This window comes from Pieris rapae, chromosome Z (assembly GCF_905147795.1).
Source record: "Pieris rapae chromosome Z, ilPieRapa1.1, whole genome shotgun sequence".
Classification (NCBI taxonomy): domain Eukaryota; kingdom Metazoa; phylum Arthropoda; class Insecta; order Lepidoptera; family Pieridae; genus Pieris; species Pieris rapae.
Window position 1 is genome coordinate 3,947,363 of NC_059534.1, and position 19,502 is coordinate 3,966,864.

Genomic DNA, 19,502 nt, shown 5'->3' on the forward strand with positions numbered 1-19,502 from the left:
ATGCGAAATAGAACTAATTTGAGTGTACAACCAACCAGGTTCCACAAGATAAACCACTCCTTAAATGGAAATTGTATTCGTTTTTACAACAAACTCCAAAGCGAAATTAGAGAATTATCACTAAATAAATTCAAAGCCCTTTTTTATAAAGGTGACGAATACTTTAATGATCCTAATCCTTGGGATTGATTTGCAACAATTTGTAATAAAAACTTGGCGATTGAAAAGAGTGGCGGAAAGTTAAAGGTAAAGTTGAATCAAATTGTATTCACTTTTATTAAAATAGTTTTCTAGCAATGTTCATTAAATGTCACGTCTGTATCTCTGTGCAATGTCGTTATTGCATTTCATCCTTAACGTTCTAGTGGTAAAATTTTCTGGAAATGTATGTAAATACGAGTTACTTGTCCATAAAATGTATTCTCTTGTACGTTCCTTTTGACGATGCTTGAATTTTTTACATAAAGCTCGCGTGAAATGTTAAATTCAGTACAATGCACGAAAAGAAATTTGAACCCATATTCAACTCTATCATTATACACGGCACCCAATTCAGGTTCTGACGTTTTTTATTGTAGAGGCTATCTGGCAGGTAGGTGTCCCAACGCCGTTATAAAAAATTTCACGCTTTTTTCTTACATAAAGTAAAAGTAGTACTATTGAACTTGGTTTCCCAACCTTTTTCATTTTAGAATCTGGTACTTTGGTACTATAACATATACATTCTCATGAAGTCATTATTTATTTTTAAAGTATTGGGAGAGACGATATACCACGGCTGTGCTGGCTGTCTTAGAAGAAGAATACTTGTAATAAGTTTGATGTATACTAGGTACTTAGGTGGATGTTCCGAATCAAAATTATGAAACTGCTAACTCCTACAGCCAAATAGAAGCTTAGATTAGTAATAAATAGATTAATTAGTAAAATATTTAAACGGAAATAAATGTAATATCACAGTGTTTGTCAATGGTGCAAATCACGTACCACATCTCGAACTTAATAACTTATTATAAAGTTTTTTACTTTTTTAAGTTCCAGTGAGTATTATAAACAGAAATAATGGTTAAGCTTTATGCAATGGAAACAACGTTATGCGAAGACATTTATCAGACAAGAGAATATTTACAAATAGTAAAAACGATGTCATTGCAGTACACTTTTATACTTGAGTTTTTAATAGCAAATCAGATTGATGTATTTTTTTTTAATATTTGCTTAGAAACGTTTCGGTTGAATTTGTGGAAATTTTTAGTCCAAAACGCATAGATAAAAAAAACCTTTTTAGATCTGGGCCTCAAATATCTGTACCAATTTCAGGATAATTTGTCAATCTCCATTAGATTTACAAATTTAGAATACGTAGATGACTGTCCTCCTGTACTAAACACATGCCGTCGACATTTTAATGAGGATTTAATGAGAGTTTCCTATACCTTCGAGCGAATCCATTGATGCACAGGGTTCGAACCTATGATCTCAAGGATGACAGTTGCACGCTGAAGCCACTAGGCCAACACTGTCACAACACGCATTATATTTTGTCCGTAGATCAAAACGCAAACAAACGGTTTAGCTGTCTACACACCATATTTAATAAAGTAACTGATTCATTTAGACTAAGGGATTTTATTATTTTCAAAACGTTTTATGACATCCTTAAACCTCTTTTCCGTTATAAAAGCTGGTACTTTTGCTACTATCGTTGGACAGCAACACGTATTACCACTATTGCGTCTTCGTCTAACAACGATTGACTCGTTGTTCTCTTTATAAAACCTTCGGAGATCATGATCCTCTATTATACCACGTAGATGTTGAAGATGTAATACATTTTTGTCCAATTTATAGTCTATTTTGCACTCTATAATTAGAAAACGATAAAAAAGCTGTATTAAATATTCATCATAATGTAATAAAAGTAAAAATTGGATGACCCATGGTCAGAAACTTGCTTTACTTTATAGTGAATTTTTTAGCTTATCACACTGTTTTGAATTTATCGGTGCATTACATTTTTAGTAACGGAAACAATTCATCACAAACAGTTTCATTTAGTACACACTGGATACCAAGTGAAGCTTGCGTTTTAATTAATTAGACTTTTAAACGCATAAATATAAGTACATCATTTTCAGCGAATGTACCATTATTTGGTGGACACTGGCATTCTAGAAGGTCACCATACGAATCCATATTTGTTCCATGTCTACGAATAAAACCGCCTCCTGTTACTCCTATAGTTGTCATGGACACGCCTCTTCTAAGAGATACATTCGCCAAAGCACCAGAGATCAATATCGCTGATAACATATGATACTAAAATATAAAATGAAAATAAGTGTTCATTTACATGTATATGTTTCGAATGTATGCCTAAATACTTGTTATTTATTACGCACTATATGCAGTTGAATCGATTTTCCGGTGCTTAATTACGCATACTAAGAAATTAATACATATATATACTTAATGACACGCACATACGTTTATAAGGATGTATAAATAATCAATATTAATATTTGCAATCTAAAAGATCTTTTATTGGTATCCTTTAAAATCCTTCAATGACCTAATGTTTATGCCTTTTAAAAATGCTCATAACTTTTGACGTCCTACCGAAATGGACTCTACTTATTCTGACGGGACAGTCTGGTCTGACGGAAGGAGGTTTCACATCAAATTCTTCACTAAGATAATCTAAGCTGGCCTCTTTGCTCTTAGCAGTAGATGCAATAGTTGGACACTCTGAAGGTAGCGTCCATATTTTCCTGGTAGTCGATTTCTTGAACGGAACGTTAGAGCGGCCTGAATAAATTTTCTTATAGTCCCTCGAATATATCTCTTTATATCTCTTATTAGCAGATTTTCCTACATATAGTGGAAATATCATATGGAAGTTTTGTTCATTGTTACAGCCTCCAGCGCAGATTTTATAAGGCGCAGTAAAGAATAATACGCCCTTTGAAGTAGTTGGATCTACAAGTTTTACATCCAAGTATCATAATTTTATCTATATTTGTATAATGAGGATGTGAGATGGATACAATATCGTTACTTTAAACTCTCTCTGCAAAAACATAAAACTGCCGATAGGGACGAAAACAGTATTTGGTAAGGGCAACGTCCTTGTTAACAGGGATCCGAGTAACATACTAGTTATGACTCTAGGTATCGCAAACAACGCTGGCCTACGCCGTCGTACAAATACCCAAAGTATAAAGCACATATTTAATAAACTCAACCAGAGTTTGGAAGAAAATATTTGCATGTAAAAGTTTTTGTATACTTATGAATGTCACAGATTTGTGGCACACATTCTTATTTTTTTTTTAGAACAGGCAAACGGGCAGGAGGCTCACCTGATGTTAGGTACCGCCGCCCATGGACACTCTCGATGCTAGAGGGCTCGCGAGTGCGTTGCCGGCCTTTACAGAATTTGTACGCTCTTTTCTTGAAGGACCCTAAGTCGAATCTTATTATACATGATTTAAATTAAAAAATAGTCTTACCTTTCCCACTAATAATATTTTTAATAAAACTTTGTCCATCGACTATGGTTTCGTTTTCCGCGTTAATGTTAAACTGGATCGTTGATATAAAATATTGGCCGTAACATAGAATGCTTAAAATATTATGTTGGAACATTATTATTATAACACTAAGCGTTTTATTTTTATATTTTATGCATGATTTTATTACTTTATTTACGAGTTAATATTTTTTCATTTTAATCTGAAAAAGTATGCACAGGACTATTATAATTTTTAAATAACAAACAGCTCCAATATAACTCTTTACTCCAACTTTGATTTTATTCCGTTTGGAGTAGTCTCTGGCCGTGAGGTTCCAGGTGCTGATGAAATATTTAAATTGGCGTCTGGTATATGGTACCGGTGACCACAGTATAAATGGTGCTTATCTAGCCCACTGAATAAATATTGCAATACAGCGAGGAAGGTTTAGTACCACAAGGACCAAACTTCAAATTTCTTTAATTATCTATTTATCTATTATAAATATTATTATTACTATTTAGGTTTAGAATTAATAAATACTGTATTTGAGCTGGAAATAAATATAAAAGTTATTTGTTTCGTATATTACGCAACATACCACAATATCTCATATTAAATATTAGTCTGCTTATTCATAAATGTAAGTGTATATATACGATTTAGTCTCATCAAATCTCTGATAGGGACTGAAGAGCCAATATTATAAATATTAGGTATAACAATAATGTTTTTCTTACAAAACTAAACTCCCTAAAAATAAAGAAGCTCGAATAAATGTACAAAATAGGTATACGCATGGATTCGTTAATAAAGGTACACAGAAATCGTATCTTGAAGGTACCAGTCAATCATTTTGGCGCTTCCCAGCACTCTGACTAGAATATTTATGTATTTCAATTTATAACTGTCACACAATCTCGACTGTTTCCAATTGGCGAAAGAGTTAACAATTGTTTCTTTGGCCGAGAGAATAATCACCTAGAATGAGGATACATTCAAAAATAAACGTTATGTCACGTCGACATATTATACAACTTGTTTACAGATACGGATTCTTTAACGGAAATAATATGATAATATTGAAATCGGTAAAACGGCTGTGAGCTATGTAGTTAGGAAGATGGTAACTTTAAAATGGGGGCAAATGGGAAACAATAATACTGATTATAGGTTTAAACATACACATAAACACATATAGTTAAACTACGCCAGGATTGACGTAGCCTGATCAGAATATACCCAAAGACAGGAGACTGATGATGCTTTCTGCATCACTAACTTCTAGGAACACTGTTGTTTTTTTATATTTACTAAATGATTCTGTTTTGGATAGTAAATAGAGAGATGTAAAGTAATTTTCCACGATAATTGGAAACCTAGCAACAGTCTATGAAGCATTCTAATTTCTATAACAGTAATCGAGCCTTGTTCTAGTATAAGGCTCGATTACGCCGAGGCTTAAATTAATCACGAAATATTTGAATATAATTCATCTAATCTAGTTCACAATGTTTAATAAAGGGAGCTAACTGGCTGGCTCACCTGATAATATATCCACGATCGGATTTTAACAATGGTAAACACAATTAAATTATTATTCGACTTTGATTTAATTTTAGTCGTAAACTAAAACTCCTATACCTTCAAAATATTCGAAAACTTAATTTCCTTTCCTTGAACGTCATATATTATATACATTTGACGTTCACAACCGATTAGATATACTCCTTTCAATCTCTAGAACACTATTCAGACGGATATTCCATTCATCATCTAACATTAAAGCAAAGTCTGACGCACTAATTTCTAAACAAGTCATTAACTGTACCTGTCAATTATAACGAAACAGAGAGGAACCCATCCTAATGTTATAATGATGACGTTCGCATTGAAAATATATATTTATTAACAATGAAGGCAACATCGCGTTATAATCGATTTAACGCGATAAATGTGAAGCACATATTTAGATTTTCATAAATTTAATAAGTTTTTCTCATTTTGCTTATACTCTGTACCTAACGTAGAAGTAAATTGATATTGTTATAGTGGTTGGTTTTCAGTATAAAAGGTTTTCGTATGCTGTGTGATAGTTTCCTTTAAAATATAGAATTTTCCTGGAATTCAGTGGCACGAATTTGTATAAAACCATTCAAATATTACATTTTTATGTTATTCCTCTATCACATATTTTTTTGTAGGTATGTGATATATTTAATACTAGTGTGTAGCATTCTGGTCCTAATAAATTCCGCGTGCGACTCTTAATCCTGAGGACGGCTTTATATTTTTTAAATTCTTTTCTATATAGTAGTGTGCTGTTAGCATTTGGATATGTATCTTATGACGGGTCTTAGACGAGCAGTTGGCCGCTTAGTTTTTCCGTATTGCATTCAGCATTTATTTTTGATTTTTATTAGGGCAATTTATAAAAAAAAATTAACATTTAACAACTTACCTATAATATTTTACTTTAAATATATTCAATATATAATTATATATACATAAAATATAATATAGATACGAAATCCCTGTATGGTTAAAAAAAACTTGGTAATGGTTATGGTATTTCTTGACTTAGTAATTTAAAAGATAAAAATATAATTGTAATTAATTCTGATATACGTAATAACTAACCTTAAAATTTAATAATTAAAATATATAATTAAAAGGAGTCCCTTTAGGAAAGGTTCCAAAGATACTGGCAGCTTTCCCCCTTTGAATAGCTAGACTAATTCTTTGTCCGAGGTAGCTGCCATCTTTTCGTTCTCCTGTGATGTCGACTAACCTTTTTGATATTTCCCTAAAAAGCCTTATGACTTAGGACCCCACGGACCATAGGGTCTCGACACCGAATGGGACAAAATCATATTCTTAGTTATTTAAATTTGGAAGTTAAATTAAATGCACCTTACGGTTTGCAATCGAAACTGCAAGAATGAGAGCCGGAAACTAAAACATCTGGCTTACTATAGCGAACTGAGGCGTGTTTAAGTTCGTTATAAAATCAAAGTCACACGAATGACTTGTTATTGACGCGCGTTATTGTGTATTGACACTAATTTTCGGCTAAATACCTATGTCAATATAAATCATTATTATTTATTGCATTCTTAAACATGATGCCAATTAATTTTCTTCTTTGTAATGAGACTCTATTTCATTGCAAATGTGCCTTGAATATGAAATTACAGGTACTAATTTTCATTCATTTTAATTTATAAATGACGGTGTCCAATCGTCCAGTAAGATCGTTTATTTAATTCAGTGATAGTATAAAAAGCACATTAGTACACGTTCATCTACTGCAAAATTTCTCCCAAAGGCTAAACAGCCTGAAAAAGGGGGGGTTAAGATTTTGAGATTTAGCGGTAGGATTTAAGTAAGACGGCTAAATAGAATATAAAATATCCCGAAAATTTATTTGAGTAAATAAAAAAAGAATCTGCCAGAAATGACACTGTGGAAATTGTTAGACTAGGACAGCAATTCGTCAGTAATACAGTGCACAATGTGCCTGATGGGTACGTCAGGAGGCAATCGTCCGCTGTAACTTCATGTGCGCAAAGCTAGCACTATATTTCTAAAAGGGCATATATTATTCTCTGTACTGCGTTAGTTAACGAATTAGATAGGATACAAATTGTATTATCTGTTGAGTGAACTGACAAACGTTGCACTGAAATTATTAAACCCAGTTGTTAATGGTTATTCTAAACTTTTTGTCTGAGTTAGCGCTTTTTTAATTTGAAGAATTAGACCATAAATCTAGTTAATGTAGTCTAAATAAGACTTGGTGAGTTGAGTTGGTGTCGATTATAATTCTATTTTTTTGTGAATGTTCTTTATTTTATTTTCATCGTCAATTTGGGGTTTTAATTCGGGTGTGATTTTTGATATGCATTTTCAGGGCCACCTGTTAGGAAAAAAATTGTGTATTTCGGAAGAAATAAATGTGCATTATGTTTAAAATTTATGAATTTATGGGTCTACACATTATTTTAAAAACGGATTCAAATTTAAATGATAATTGGTTGCTAAACTTCGCAATTTCTATTTTTACCTAAAATTTGTAAACTATGTCGAGGGTCCCTTAGTCATTGTAACATTTAATTATGCACAATTTGGCTGATTGCCGATTGTACCTGCTAGGTAGCCTAGCGTTTTGGCCAACATCCAAACGATTACATTCACTGAACTGTCAAAGATAAGTTATTTTAGTTATCGCGACATTGAAACATATAGTATGTTGGCCACGTTATATTTAAGAAGATATAATCTAAGTGCTTTTTAATTGTTATAATAACAAGGCACGAAATATGGTCTCTTAATCATCATCAAAATTAACATTCATTTCATATTCGTTTAACGGTTCGCTGCAGTTTTGACAATATAAGCAAATACATTGCTATCTCATTAATATTTGTAGTGATATGGATTTAAAATCTGGAATTGTTTTGAAGTTATTAGAAAGAAAAAAGCCAATTGAAAATATTTTTATTTACCAAATGAACAATTCTGATATCGCAATAACAATAATTTTATGAATATTTAAAAACAAGAAGTAGACAACAGCGAACTAATGATATTTGAAAACACTATGCAAAATTATTAAACGTTTAATACATTAAAAAAGTCTCACGCCTACTACTATGTAATAAAACATATTAACATTATGATAGATAGTCAATCCTGTTCGTACCTGACAGACTTCATCAATTCAATAATTAATTAAAAGTAATTATTTAATTGAGAGCAAACTTGGCTCAAAGATGGCTTGTCTCAATTATTCATTACCAGGGTGACTGTCTTTAGTATTAGCGCTGATAATATGACTAAGGTGTAAGATATATGTCGGTATTATAGAAAGAATAAGATGTGAGGTTTGTAACTCTATTACAAGTTAGTTTTCTTACTTAAACAGATTCCTGACTGAAACAACTGACATCGCTATGCATTTTCAATAAAATCGCTGCGCATAAAAATATACAAGCTATGTCAGTCGTAACGCAAGCAAAGAAAAATACATTTATAAGTTAGCATTTATTGTCTTCTCCAAAATCAACATATTATTGACAGTAGAGTAGAGTTAGCGGACTTTATGATCGTAACTTAATGTAGAATCGCTTTAACGGCTTGTTGAATCACGATAACGAAATCCTGCAAAATTAATATTAAGGTCACGAATGATTCGTACTAGGGTCCGCGAAGCAACGTCAAGCGGTGTTTGATTAGCGAAGCTAGATAGAAACAGTGTTAAATCCGAGGTTAGAATACTTCCTAGAGATAAGGGACTTGGTGTGAGCTCTGTGGAACTTTGCACCAACAGAAATGTGGTGGAGAAGATATCTGTCCTGTTTCGTTGATCGGGCGACGTCGTAGTTGTAGCTTTGGGAGTAATAAGAGCGGAGGGCACGTTCACCCCAAGTCTGGGGCTTGGGCCTCTCCACGGGCAGGCCCCTATTACGCTTATCAATATAGGTAATCAGGTCATCGTAGTAATTCTTTTGGTATTCGTAGAGATAGTTGTATGTGGAAAACTTCGGCCTGTGACAACAAATAGATCCAATTAAAAATATGCCTTACATTTAAAATCTTAAAAGCGTACATAAACATTCCATTTACCTGACCCAATGTTTACAGACAAGCCTCTTAGGTTTGTCATCTTCAGGCTTCTGAGGTGCTGGGGTGTCAGCTACTGGAGCACCATCTGTGGGGGCTCCTTCTGCAGGAGGCGCACCTTCGGCGGGTGCCACACCCTCAGCCGGAGCTGCATCAGCGGCTGGTGCAGCCTTTGTTTCTTCTTCTACAGCGTCATCCCACATCTTGACTGGATCTTAAAAACTAAAAATTCACTGCATATTATTTTCAATTCACTTAATTAAATTTAATCACTATTGTCATGACACTTATCCCACCTTATTTAAAAAGCGTGTGAACTGGTCTATCGTTCGTTTGCGACTGGGGCCGTCCCCTAGGAACTTCGGCAGCCTCTCGATATATCTCCCTTCGACCCCACCTGGCTGTCGCAAGCGCTGCTAGCATTGGCACGCTCCTATCGTTTGCCAATGATGTTCTGTCAATACACAGCCGTTCATCAAAAATTTTCACGCTAATTGTTGTGCCAATTTTCATTTCTCACTTTCATGTATTCGGACGTGGTAAATTAGAAAAATACTTGTCAATTGACACTCATTTTGTCACAATAGTAGTCACGATTAGTGTATTCTAAAACGTTTTCTTTCGAATACCGGGTGGAAAAGAGCCAGGTTTTGTCGAGATTTTAAGTTTCGAAATCGTAATTTGCGCTCTATCTATTTTTATGTTACACAATAGACTGGCGTCATGTATGAGTTTAGCAGGTGTTCGTTAATTAAACGACAGAGGTGGATTAGTTAGGATTAGACATCTATTGTGAACCCATAAATGTCACAAACATGGTCAGCAGTACTGCCAGTATATAAAATGAAGGTGTGAGACAATATGTCAGTTACTGCACCTGGTATAAATTGTATATTGTCTTTATAGGATTTACTTACGTAGAATAATATCCTATGAGACAACATAATATTCATTAAATAAACATATCTAAGTATATTTCATAATAAATAATAATAGTGTAAGTGGTTTAAAAATTATGTGTTTGAAGGGAATGAAAATTGTAATTATCCAAAAGTAAATTTTTTAAATTGAATGGGGCACGACTATACCTCTGTTTCACTTATTTCAATTAGCTGGAAAAATCTTAAAAAAATATCTAGTCTACAGATCAAGTGAGGCTAAATATATATCATAAAGCATGTTTGTATGTATAGAAAGCATACGAAACAAAAAAGGAATTAAACATCTACGGTATTTGTTTGTCACGTACTATTCGAACAAAAATCGCTTTGTTTACAGAGGGATTTTCTGTTCATCCGTTGTGGCAGGTGCTATAGAGAAAAAATTTAAAAGATTTCAATACTCTCTTGTAATCATCTTTATTGCTGAAAAAATAAAGTATTCAATTAATCCAGTCATAAGAAAACAAACATAGTAGGTTCAGGTTCAGGCCTAATTCTCAGTGTAGCCGCAGATATTTTACAAAAATAACGTTTGCAACTTCAATACTGACTTGAGAGTTAACCTATTAATTGAATGCGTATGGAGTCAATAAACGCGGCCTAATAAGGAGACACTTAGGGGTTTTATTTTATTTGGAATCTCTTCTTAGTATGCCGCAAATTAAAATAGTAATTATTGATATCTCATTCGTATTTTTGTTTGTTTGTGGGACCCCTATATCCTAGCCTAACAGGCACGCATTCAGGCAGATATGTGACCCAGTGGCTAAACAGCAAGGGAGTGTCGAAATCTCCCCTTTCCTAAAAAGGGACAAAATTAAAACAGTAATTACTGATATCTCATACGTATTATAAGTCGCCAAATATGACATGGCGGCGCTAAGAAACAGCATTACAAGACATTACTTGAGAGTTAACCTATTAATTGAATGCGTATGGAGTCAATAAACGCGGCCTAATAAGGAGACACTTAGGGGTTTTATTTTATTTGGAATCTCTTCTTAGTATGCCGCAAATTAAAATAGTAATTATTGATATCTCATTCGTATTTTTGTTTGTTTGTGGGACCCCTATATCCTAGCCTAACAGGCACGCATTCAGGCAGATATGTGACCCAGTGGCTAAACAGCAAGGGAGTGTCGAAATCTCCCCTTTCCTAAAAAGGGACAAAATTAAAACAGTAATTACTGATATCTCATACGTATTATAAGTCGCCAAATATGACATGGCGGCGCTAAGAAACAGCATTACAAGAGACGTATAATCTAATTAAAAAAATCGAATTCAATCAAAAACACTTCACAGCTGCAATACTTTCTCTCTATTAAGTTTTAAACAGTCCTAAATTTAATTTTGCTGTGAGGTTGAGTCAGGGATTAAATGCAAAAACGAGAAAACTGTAATTTAAAAATGCCCGATGGCGATATAATCTACGCGATTCTAGCTGAAGTTGTCTGATGCAGTTGTAGGGATATATTATGTTTTCTAAATAAATTAAAAAAATGTGTTTGTTTACGAGCAAATTAATTAATTTTTCCTCAACAAAAGCGCACTAGCGTAATCTTCTATACAAACATTAACCTATATACACTATCTTCTTCTTTTAGTGCCTCTCCATTATTGGAGGTTGGTCGTCAGTCTCTTGAAGTGTGTCTTGTCCTGCACCAGATGCAGTAACTCTTCCGCATTTGCAATACTCGTCCACTTCCTAACGTCGCGAAGCCATGATTTCTTCCTTCGACCAACACACCGTTTACCCTGGATTTTACTCATTATAATTAGTAGAAGGAGGTGGTAGCGGTCATGATGCAACAGGTGGCCCAGTTACGCAACTTTCCGTTGTTTAATGTTCTGCATAAGTTTTTTCATCCAACTCGTTTCAGAAGAGACCTTGCATATAGTTATGTAAAATATAATTATTTACGTCAAAAAAAGAAATATATATTAAATGCTTCAAATTTTACATTTACTGCCACTTTTCAAATTAAGGGCAGGGCGTAGAGCGGAAGAGATGGACGCTCCGTCACTCTTTTTAATCGCAATGTTTCTTTTGCACAACATTTGTAAGGAGCTGCAACTATTACACCATGTTCCATGTGACATCTTGAGTAATAAAGAATAATAAAATAAGTTAAGAACAAAGATTTGCCCTCTAAACCTGCCGTTTAATTTACTTTCTTTTAGAGAGTGGCTACGTGGAGACGTCGGGATTAGTTATTTACACCGCCAACCAGACAACGTTTTAAAATTAATAAAACTAAAAATTACATGTAAATAGTAAAAAAATCGTATCTTTAATGCTTGCAGCATTTCCTCGCTTGTGCAGTTGTCAGACTTTAATCATTATATGTAGGATACTAAAATAAATGTTGAATATTAGATAATGACACGACAGCCCACGCAACTCCCGACAAGTTTATACCGGATTAAGGAAATGAATCAGCGCTTAAGTAAATTACATTAAAATGTCGGAAAATTTATTTTCTTTTTGGCACAAGCGATGCGTCTGACACGTTTACCGTCACTCATGGATTACAGCTGCTCACTATTTTAAACTAAAAGCAAAAATTTATAGCATTATTTTATTTACTTCAATAACATTGCTTCTCGCATTCCAAAAAAACTATTTATGAAAATAAGAATTTTGAATAGGTTTTTATAGTTGACCTTTTCCATAAATTGAAAAAAATATTCACGTATGCTTTTGTTGCATACTTTGTTATATAATATGGATCATCAAGTATCAATCAAATTTAGACAAATCATCGAAGTCTCCGGTACTTTCTAGCTGTTTCAGTCATTTTGTAATATTGTAACAAAAAAAGCTAAAAACTTTAGTCTAAGGATTCACTAGTGAAGATTTTATGTTAATTTTTTTATGAAATAAAGTTTTTACAGTCTTAAGGCTTTCCAAGATGGCAGACTCGGAAGGAAGAACCAATCAGTCAATTTACTCAGAAGCTAAGTAAATGCATTTCGCACGAAGGAAATGGTTTCGTATCTCGAGAAAATAGACGCTAAAACAAAGATTTAAATGCTACGATCGCAGTAATACATTAACCAAATATGGTGATAAAATATCGGCTCGATTCTGACCCACGACGCATTTGAAATCTTTCTGGCAGAGTGACCGTGCATCGGTGACGGTGTAAAATAATTTAGGTAATTCTCTTGGCCATTTGCCCCCGTTTTATAAAAAGGAATTTATCAGCCAGCCATTATTTATCACCTATGCTTGCATCACCGGCAATATAGAATGCATCCATAAATTTAAAAAAGCTGTGATATAGTTGTAGGTCAGATTTGGATATAATTTTAATTGTGCAAAAATTCCATAACGTTTATAAGCGTCTATTATTATCCTTTATTGTCCTCTATTAATATAGGCTACATAACCATGGGAATGCTGAGGCAATCCAACTTCTTCATACGACAGGAACAAGACGCCTACGACGAGAACTGAACCTTTTGAGTTACTAAAATTAGTGTAGTGAATTAAAGTGCAAGTGCGGCATCTCCGACACACGAAGTGTCAAAACCTTATAGAACACAGACTGTAGTGATTCTTTCGCGAATTTTGTAAACGTTTTTGACATTCATAAGCATGCTCTAAGACGCATCTAAACTGATTAAACGAATTTTGATTTTGATTTTTTTGATTTGGTAAATGAACAATACTTTAGTTGAAGCTACTCACTCGTATTGTAGAAAATTAAGTCATCATAATATTACTGATTAGCCGTGATTATTGTATTGGCTAGATCTTGATTCACGAACAAAAAAATTAAAATATAATGAAGTTCTGTAACTCTGGCCGAAGAAATGAAAAAATATATTCTTTAAACTGAACAACCTGGCTCTTCACGCCTGTCAGTTGCAATACTTTCAGTTGAAAAACAATTAAGTTTGCAGTCGAACTTATATGTTGCAGTATATTAATTAAATAGGAACGTTGGGTTAAAATTATATTCATACATTGCCATTACAAAATTGTTCTGACAGCGGCAAATTTCATTGACGTACAAATTATATGTGTTCGATGAGTAATTTCAGATGCATTCTTGGAACTAGTGAGCTAAATGAACGTTCGAATGAATTTACTTTCATGTTATGCGAAATTCACCAATTCATATCGGGAAATCCCTGTAACAATGTTATTTTCAACTATTAAAACTTAATTACATAAACAGTGATCACTATTTACTCAGTGTTTGAATAACGTTGACTTACGCAACATAACGATGACATTCAACACAAAGTATTTATTTAACTAGAATGAAGTATGCCGGCTACGAACTAAACATCGGGCAGGACTTTAAAAAATATTAATAATAACTCGTTATGAAATCAATTCAACTACGAAATGAAGAAAAATTTAATTCGATTGGAAAGATCTATATGAATATAAAATATGAAATTGGATTACATTTACTATATTTTTGAAACTCAATCATGTGTTTTCCGTTTTTACTACGAAATAATATATATATATAAAATAATATATATCTGCAGTTTTAGCGCCAGCAATCGGCTCTAAAAAAATGTTAGACAGAAATACTGACTCCCTGGGATGACAAAAAAATGCAGCCGCAGAGCAGGTGGAAAATAATAAACGACTCAAATACAAAACAACAAAAAAAAACAAAAACAAAAAAAAAACAAAAATTACCTTTATTAAATATCTGGTCTTAAATATACATTTTTATAAGAGTCTTTCCTACAACTTCGATACTGTTCCCTTTGGACTAGAGCCTCTTGTCCCGTGTTCAAACGCACAAGCGCCAAGTAAAGTTTTAAGTCAGGGCCTGTAGATGGTACCGGTGACCCAAAGCGGGTGCTTTCCTCTGAATGAATAAGTAAATGCTGCCAGCGTTAAAACTACGCTGCTATAGGGGCCAAACTTCTATATTTAGTTTTTAATTATTTTTATTATCATTTATTTAATTGTGATTACTAATAAAGATATTTTGTATTTCATCTTAAATTTGTTTTATTCATAGTGAATGTGTTACATATTAATCGAAATATATTTACTATTCAATTCCATCACCTTTCTATTCACCAGAAATTCTGTATATGTGTTATCTGACCTAAAGACGGAACTCAGAGAGTCTTCTTGTTCATATACATTTTGTTCCTGATGAAAAGATGCATATAGCTTACACTACAAGCATTGTTAATACCTATTTCGTTTTAACAACAAGCTAACATCCAAAAATGTTTGCCGTGGATTATAGCCTAATAAATGTTGTACACCGAATGAACAATGAGTGTATATGCTCTGTTTATATTGTGCCCGCCTTTAGCCGCTTCTTTAGTCGTTGCTTTAAATATTTTAAAACTTTATATCAGGTGATTTTCTATGCAAATCAATAATTTTCAGGCTCTGTTGTTGTTAAAATACAATTCCATCTTAGAAATATAATTAAAGGCATATGTATTAATTTTTATAAACTGATTTTGTCTCTATATAATAGATGAAATTAAAAAATGTTAAACGTTTTTTCTATTTATTACCTTTTTAGGTACTTTATTCTTTAAGTACTTGTTCCAAAACCACCTGTAAATATTGGAGCAGTAGCTACGAAAACTCTCTCAGAGGTGAAACAGTCAATCGAAACATAACGATGGCGCGTCACGTTTAATTGTGATGAATGATCAACAAGTCTATACCAACACGTGCTGAAACACGATACGTCGTTCCGTTTGTCCGAAAGTTCATAGATTTATCAATCATAATTCAATATGATTATTGAACTATAATGTCGTAACAGTAAACAACATTTTAATTACTTTGTAAGGGTTAATTTTCCGCACAGACTCTATTAGCTTATCTTATTAAAAGTACAGTTGCCTCTTGGCAGTTTGGCCAAAGTAGCCAAGGATGTTTGTATTGGAATACAAATTCTTACGTCATTTATTATACAGTTCTTTGCCAGTTAAGCTGCTATTGATAAAACATTTCGGAAACATTGTTTTCGGAACCACACAAAACATCTCATATTATAAAGAACAATATTTATATATTAATTAATATTATATATTTGTATGCGAATTCTCAGATGTTTGCAATGTGTTCCTAAAGTTTTTAATGTAATATTAAGAACAACAAAAGTCTATCAGGCGATCGGTGTCACTGAAACAAAAATATTGATGAATTTGGCTTCAATCTGATTGCCTCGCATTACGCGCCAATTCACAAGGCATTATAAAACTAAATATAAACGTGGTAGACAGTAGTTTTTAATAGTATATTACTCGATTCCTAGTTGGAGCATCTTTGCCATCGCATAATCAGTTGAAAGAAAGTTGGGAGTTGGTTGGAAAAGATATTTATTTATACAAGATAAGAGAAACTACTACGAGTATTTATAATATGTACTACTAGCTGCCCCTGCGAACTTCGTTTCTCCGTAATGCATGGAACATTTTAGTTTTTTATTTTATTTTTTTACTTATTTATTTATAGATGTTTCAAATAAAAAATAGGGTTTAATTGTAGAGGGTGGAAATTAAAGGTTGTATGTATTTTTAAATGTGTATCATAAAAAAATAAAAACAAAAAATTTCGTCGTAAATATAAAAATTTATTGAGATTTATCTAGGAGATTTTCCCCATATCGCTTAGGGTATGCAAAATAGAAAGTAGCCGATTCTCACTCTCCGACCTACTGAATGCATATAAAATTTGATAAAAATCGGTCAAGCCGTTTCGGAGGACTATGGTAACTAACATTGTGACACGAGAATTTTATATAAGATATGAATGGGAAATTGTGTGGTCAGATGACAGATAGACAGCGGACATGAATGCATAGCCGCGACTGACTAGTGATTTGGAATAAAAAAAACTTAACTTTAAAACATAGGAACAGCGACGTCGCTTACTAAATGCTTTGTTAGATTTTAACGTGTTTACAGGTGCTAAGGAACTAATATCAAATGTTGCCTTTCTTCAGAAATCTAGAATTTTTTTAAATATGGGATTTAAAACATTACACATATAGGTTTTATATGTGTAATGTAATATTTAACATGAATTCTGGATTTGTGTTTTTTTTTAATTTGGAGACATCGTTGACTGGGATTTTTATCCATATTAGGGGTCTACCTTGAAATCTGACATAAGCTGTAAATAAATTAATTATTGTGTAACGCTGTTAATAATAGCATTAACGAACGCCTTGTTTCGATTCGTGTACCGCCTGTAATCTTGCTGGGATGGTCTAAAAGATTCGGCGCATTAATTATACCATTTATTACTAATTCAACCATAACTTGGTTTTGAGGGTTAAACATGACTGAAATTCAAATTTGAAAATAGCGCCATCTCTTGTCATCTTCGAGATCTGAAACAAATTCTGTTCGATAGATTTGATCGTTTTCAGCTTTCTGTTCGTGCCAGTAGATGTCTCATTTTGGAAATTAGTGGGCAGACTTATTTCTGCTTACTAATTGAACTGAATTAAAAAATATTTGAGGAATACTTTCGACTTCGACCTCTACATTATTGTTTACATAAATTTAAAATACGCCAAAAAAAAGATTAAGAGAAAAATGCGCTTAATAACTTCTACTGAACTCATGTTATGCAGATATCAGGAATTGATAATGAGAGTCATGGAGTTATAGAAGCCATCAGCTAAATTCGAGGCGTTGATATATTATATTTGTTTTATTTTAATTTCAATTGCAGTTCGTAGAAAGGCTGTAATTAACATTTTAATCAAGGATTGGAAACATAATATTCGAAATATTTTTAATGTATGAATGTAAATAATAAATACATTTTATTAATTGCAGTTTCAGTTCATGGGAAAACCGAATATTAATTTGGCGAACTCTCATATGAGGTTAGTATTTACATTGGTCAAATAAGTATAACGAATAACTATATTTTATGATATTGTTTATTTTGTTGAAATGAATTTCTGCTCAATTTAGCTTACTGTTAACTTGCCCATAGTTACGTGCGCCAATTACGCGTTCAAACAAAATTCATTATTCGCATTCAGTTTTAAATCTGTCTCATTAAATGTCCATAAGGCGTGGATGTTTTTATGTAATAGAAATTTTTTAATAATATTTTTTAATAATTTAATTTTAAGGCTAGTTATTAGATATATTTTTAGTTTGTAATTGTATATTAATATAATTAGACAAATTTGCACGCCAAATCATTAATGTATCATATTCTTACAAATAAATATTATTATTATAGAAATTTATATATGTATATATTTTTGAGCTGATTGTCTTTTGGTTTCGGGTTCGTAGTAATTAATCCAACTTTCATTAATTTATGAAGATGTCAAATACAGCTTTTGTGTCACTACCGTTGAACTAATCCCAATAACCAGTCCATGCGAAGATTTTCCTGGTCGTTAAAGTATGGGGAATCCATCTGGTACAAAGCTTCCTGACGCTTATATGTTCGTGTAATATTTTTTTAAACTTGAGTTTTACCAATGCCTAGGCTTGCCCGTATTTGGTCACTCTCTTAAAATCATGTGTCGGTCAGCACTGATATCATCTTCAGTAATCGCTGTTAAAGGACGTCTCTCACGCGGATCATCATTGAGATTGCTACGTCCACGTTTAAAGTCGTTCAACCAATTGTAAATAGTGGCACGCGATGGGGCTACATTAAGATATACTAATATATATATATACTAGCGGATCCAACAGACGTTGTCCTGTCTACACGTCTTTAATTTCAAAATTTCAATTTTTAATAAGCCATTTTGATGAAAATTATTATTCAAATGTTATGACAATATCTAACGATCCAGCACATGGTCACACACGATATAACACAATGATAACAAAACTTTTTTTTAAATTTCGGGACAGACTAAAATTAAAATCCGAATATTATTTAAAATTTGACACTGCGACAGCCGTCTGTCGGATCCAATGTAAAACATTCCAAAATCAACAACAACTAATAAATTGAAAATTAATTAAAAAAACATTGTCCAGCGGACAAAATGTGAATCTAAACCATTCCCAGATCCCCTTGAACACAAACAAAAAATTTCGTCTAAATCGGTCCAGTCGTTTAGGAGGAGTTCAGTCACATACACACGCACACAAGAAATATATATATTAAGATATATACAATATTGCAGCCTATCATAGCTTTGTTGTTGAGTAAACCCACAACGAAAATTTTCACGTATAACCAGTGTGTTTAGAGATTTGCCGCCAATTCACAAAAACATATGACAAATGAATGCAATATACTACATTAGGTTACCAAAGAGTTCTAATATTGAAATTCATGAAACGTTATCTTTAGTAATGTTTTTTGACTGGCCAATTCTAAAGACTTTCAGTGTTGCCCATGTACATCTTAATCAGTAGGTATATGGTTTTGGAGAGAGATTGTATATAGGCAATTTTTTTTGAATGAAATACT

The 19,502-nt window shown here is 32.9% G+C and overlaps 2 protein-coding genes across 3 annotated transcripts; both read right to left on the bottom strand.

Moving 5' to 3' along the window:
- Positions 1 to 1,566: 1,566 nt before the first annotated feature.
- LOC123690577 lies at positions 1,567 to 2,339 on the bottom strand. Its single transcript, XM_045634215.1, has 2 exons — positions 2,148 to 2,339; positions 1,567 to 1,864 (listed from the first exon to the last, which is right to left on the bottom strand). Exons 1-2 carry the CDS (start codon positions 2,311 to 2,313, stop codon positions 1,620 to 1,622), a joined length of 411 nt encoding a protein of 136 aa, XP_045490171.1. The 5' UTR covers positions 2,314 to 2,339; the 3' UTR covers positions 1,567 to 1,619.
- Positions 2,340 to 8,546: 6,207 nt separating this feature from the next.
- Positions 8,547 to 9,597, bottom strand: LOC111000101 (flightin-like). Of its 2 annotated transcripts, XM_022269447.2 has the most exons (4): positions 9,437 to 9,597; positions 9,144 to 9,362; positions 8,799 to 9,065; positions 8,547 to 8,678 (listed from the first exon to the last, which is right to left on the bottom strand). In XM_022269447.2, exons 2-4 carry the CDS (start codon positions 9,341 to 9,343, stop codon positions 8,663 to 8,665), a joined length of 483 nt encoding a protein of 160 aa, XP_022125139.2. In that variant the 5' UTR covers positions 9,344 to 9,362; positions 9,437 to 9,597; the 3' UTR covers positions 8,547 to 8,662. The 2 variants fall into 2 exon arrangements, with proteins under 2 accessions (XP_022125139.2, XP_022125138.2); XM_022269446.2 differs by having other exon boundaries at positions 8,547 to 9,065.
- Between the last annotated feature and the right edge of the window lie 9,905 nt (positions 9,598 to 19,502).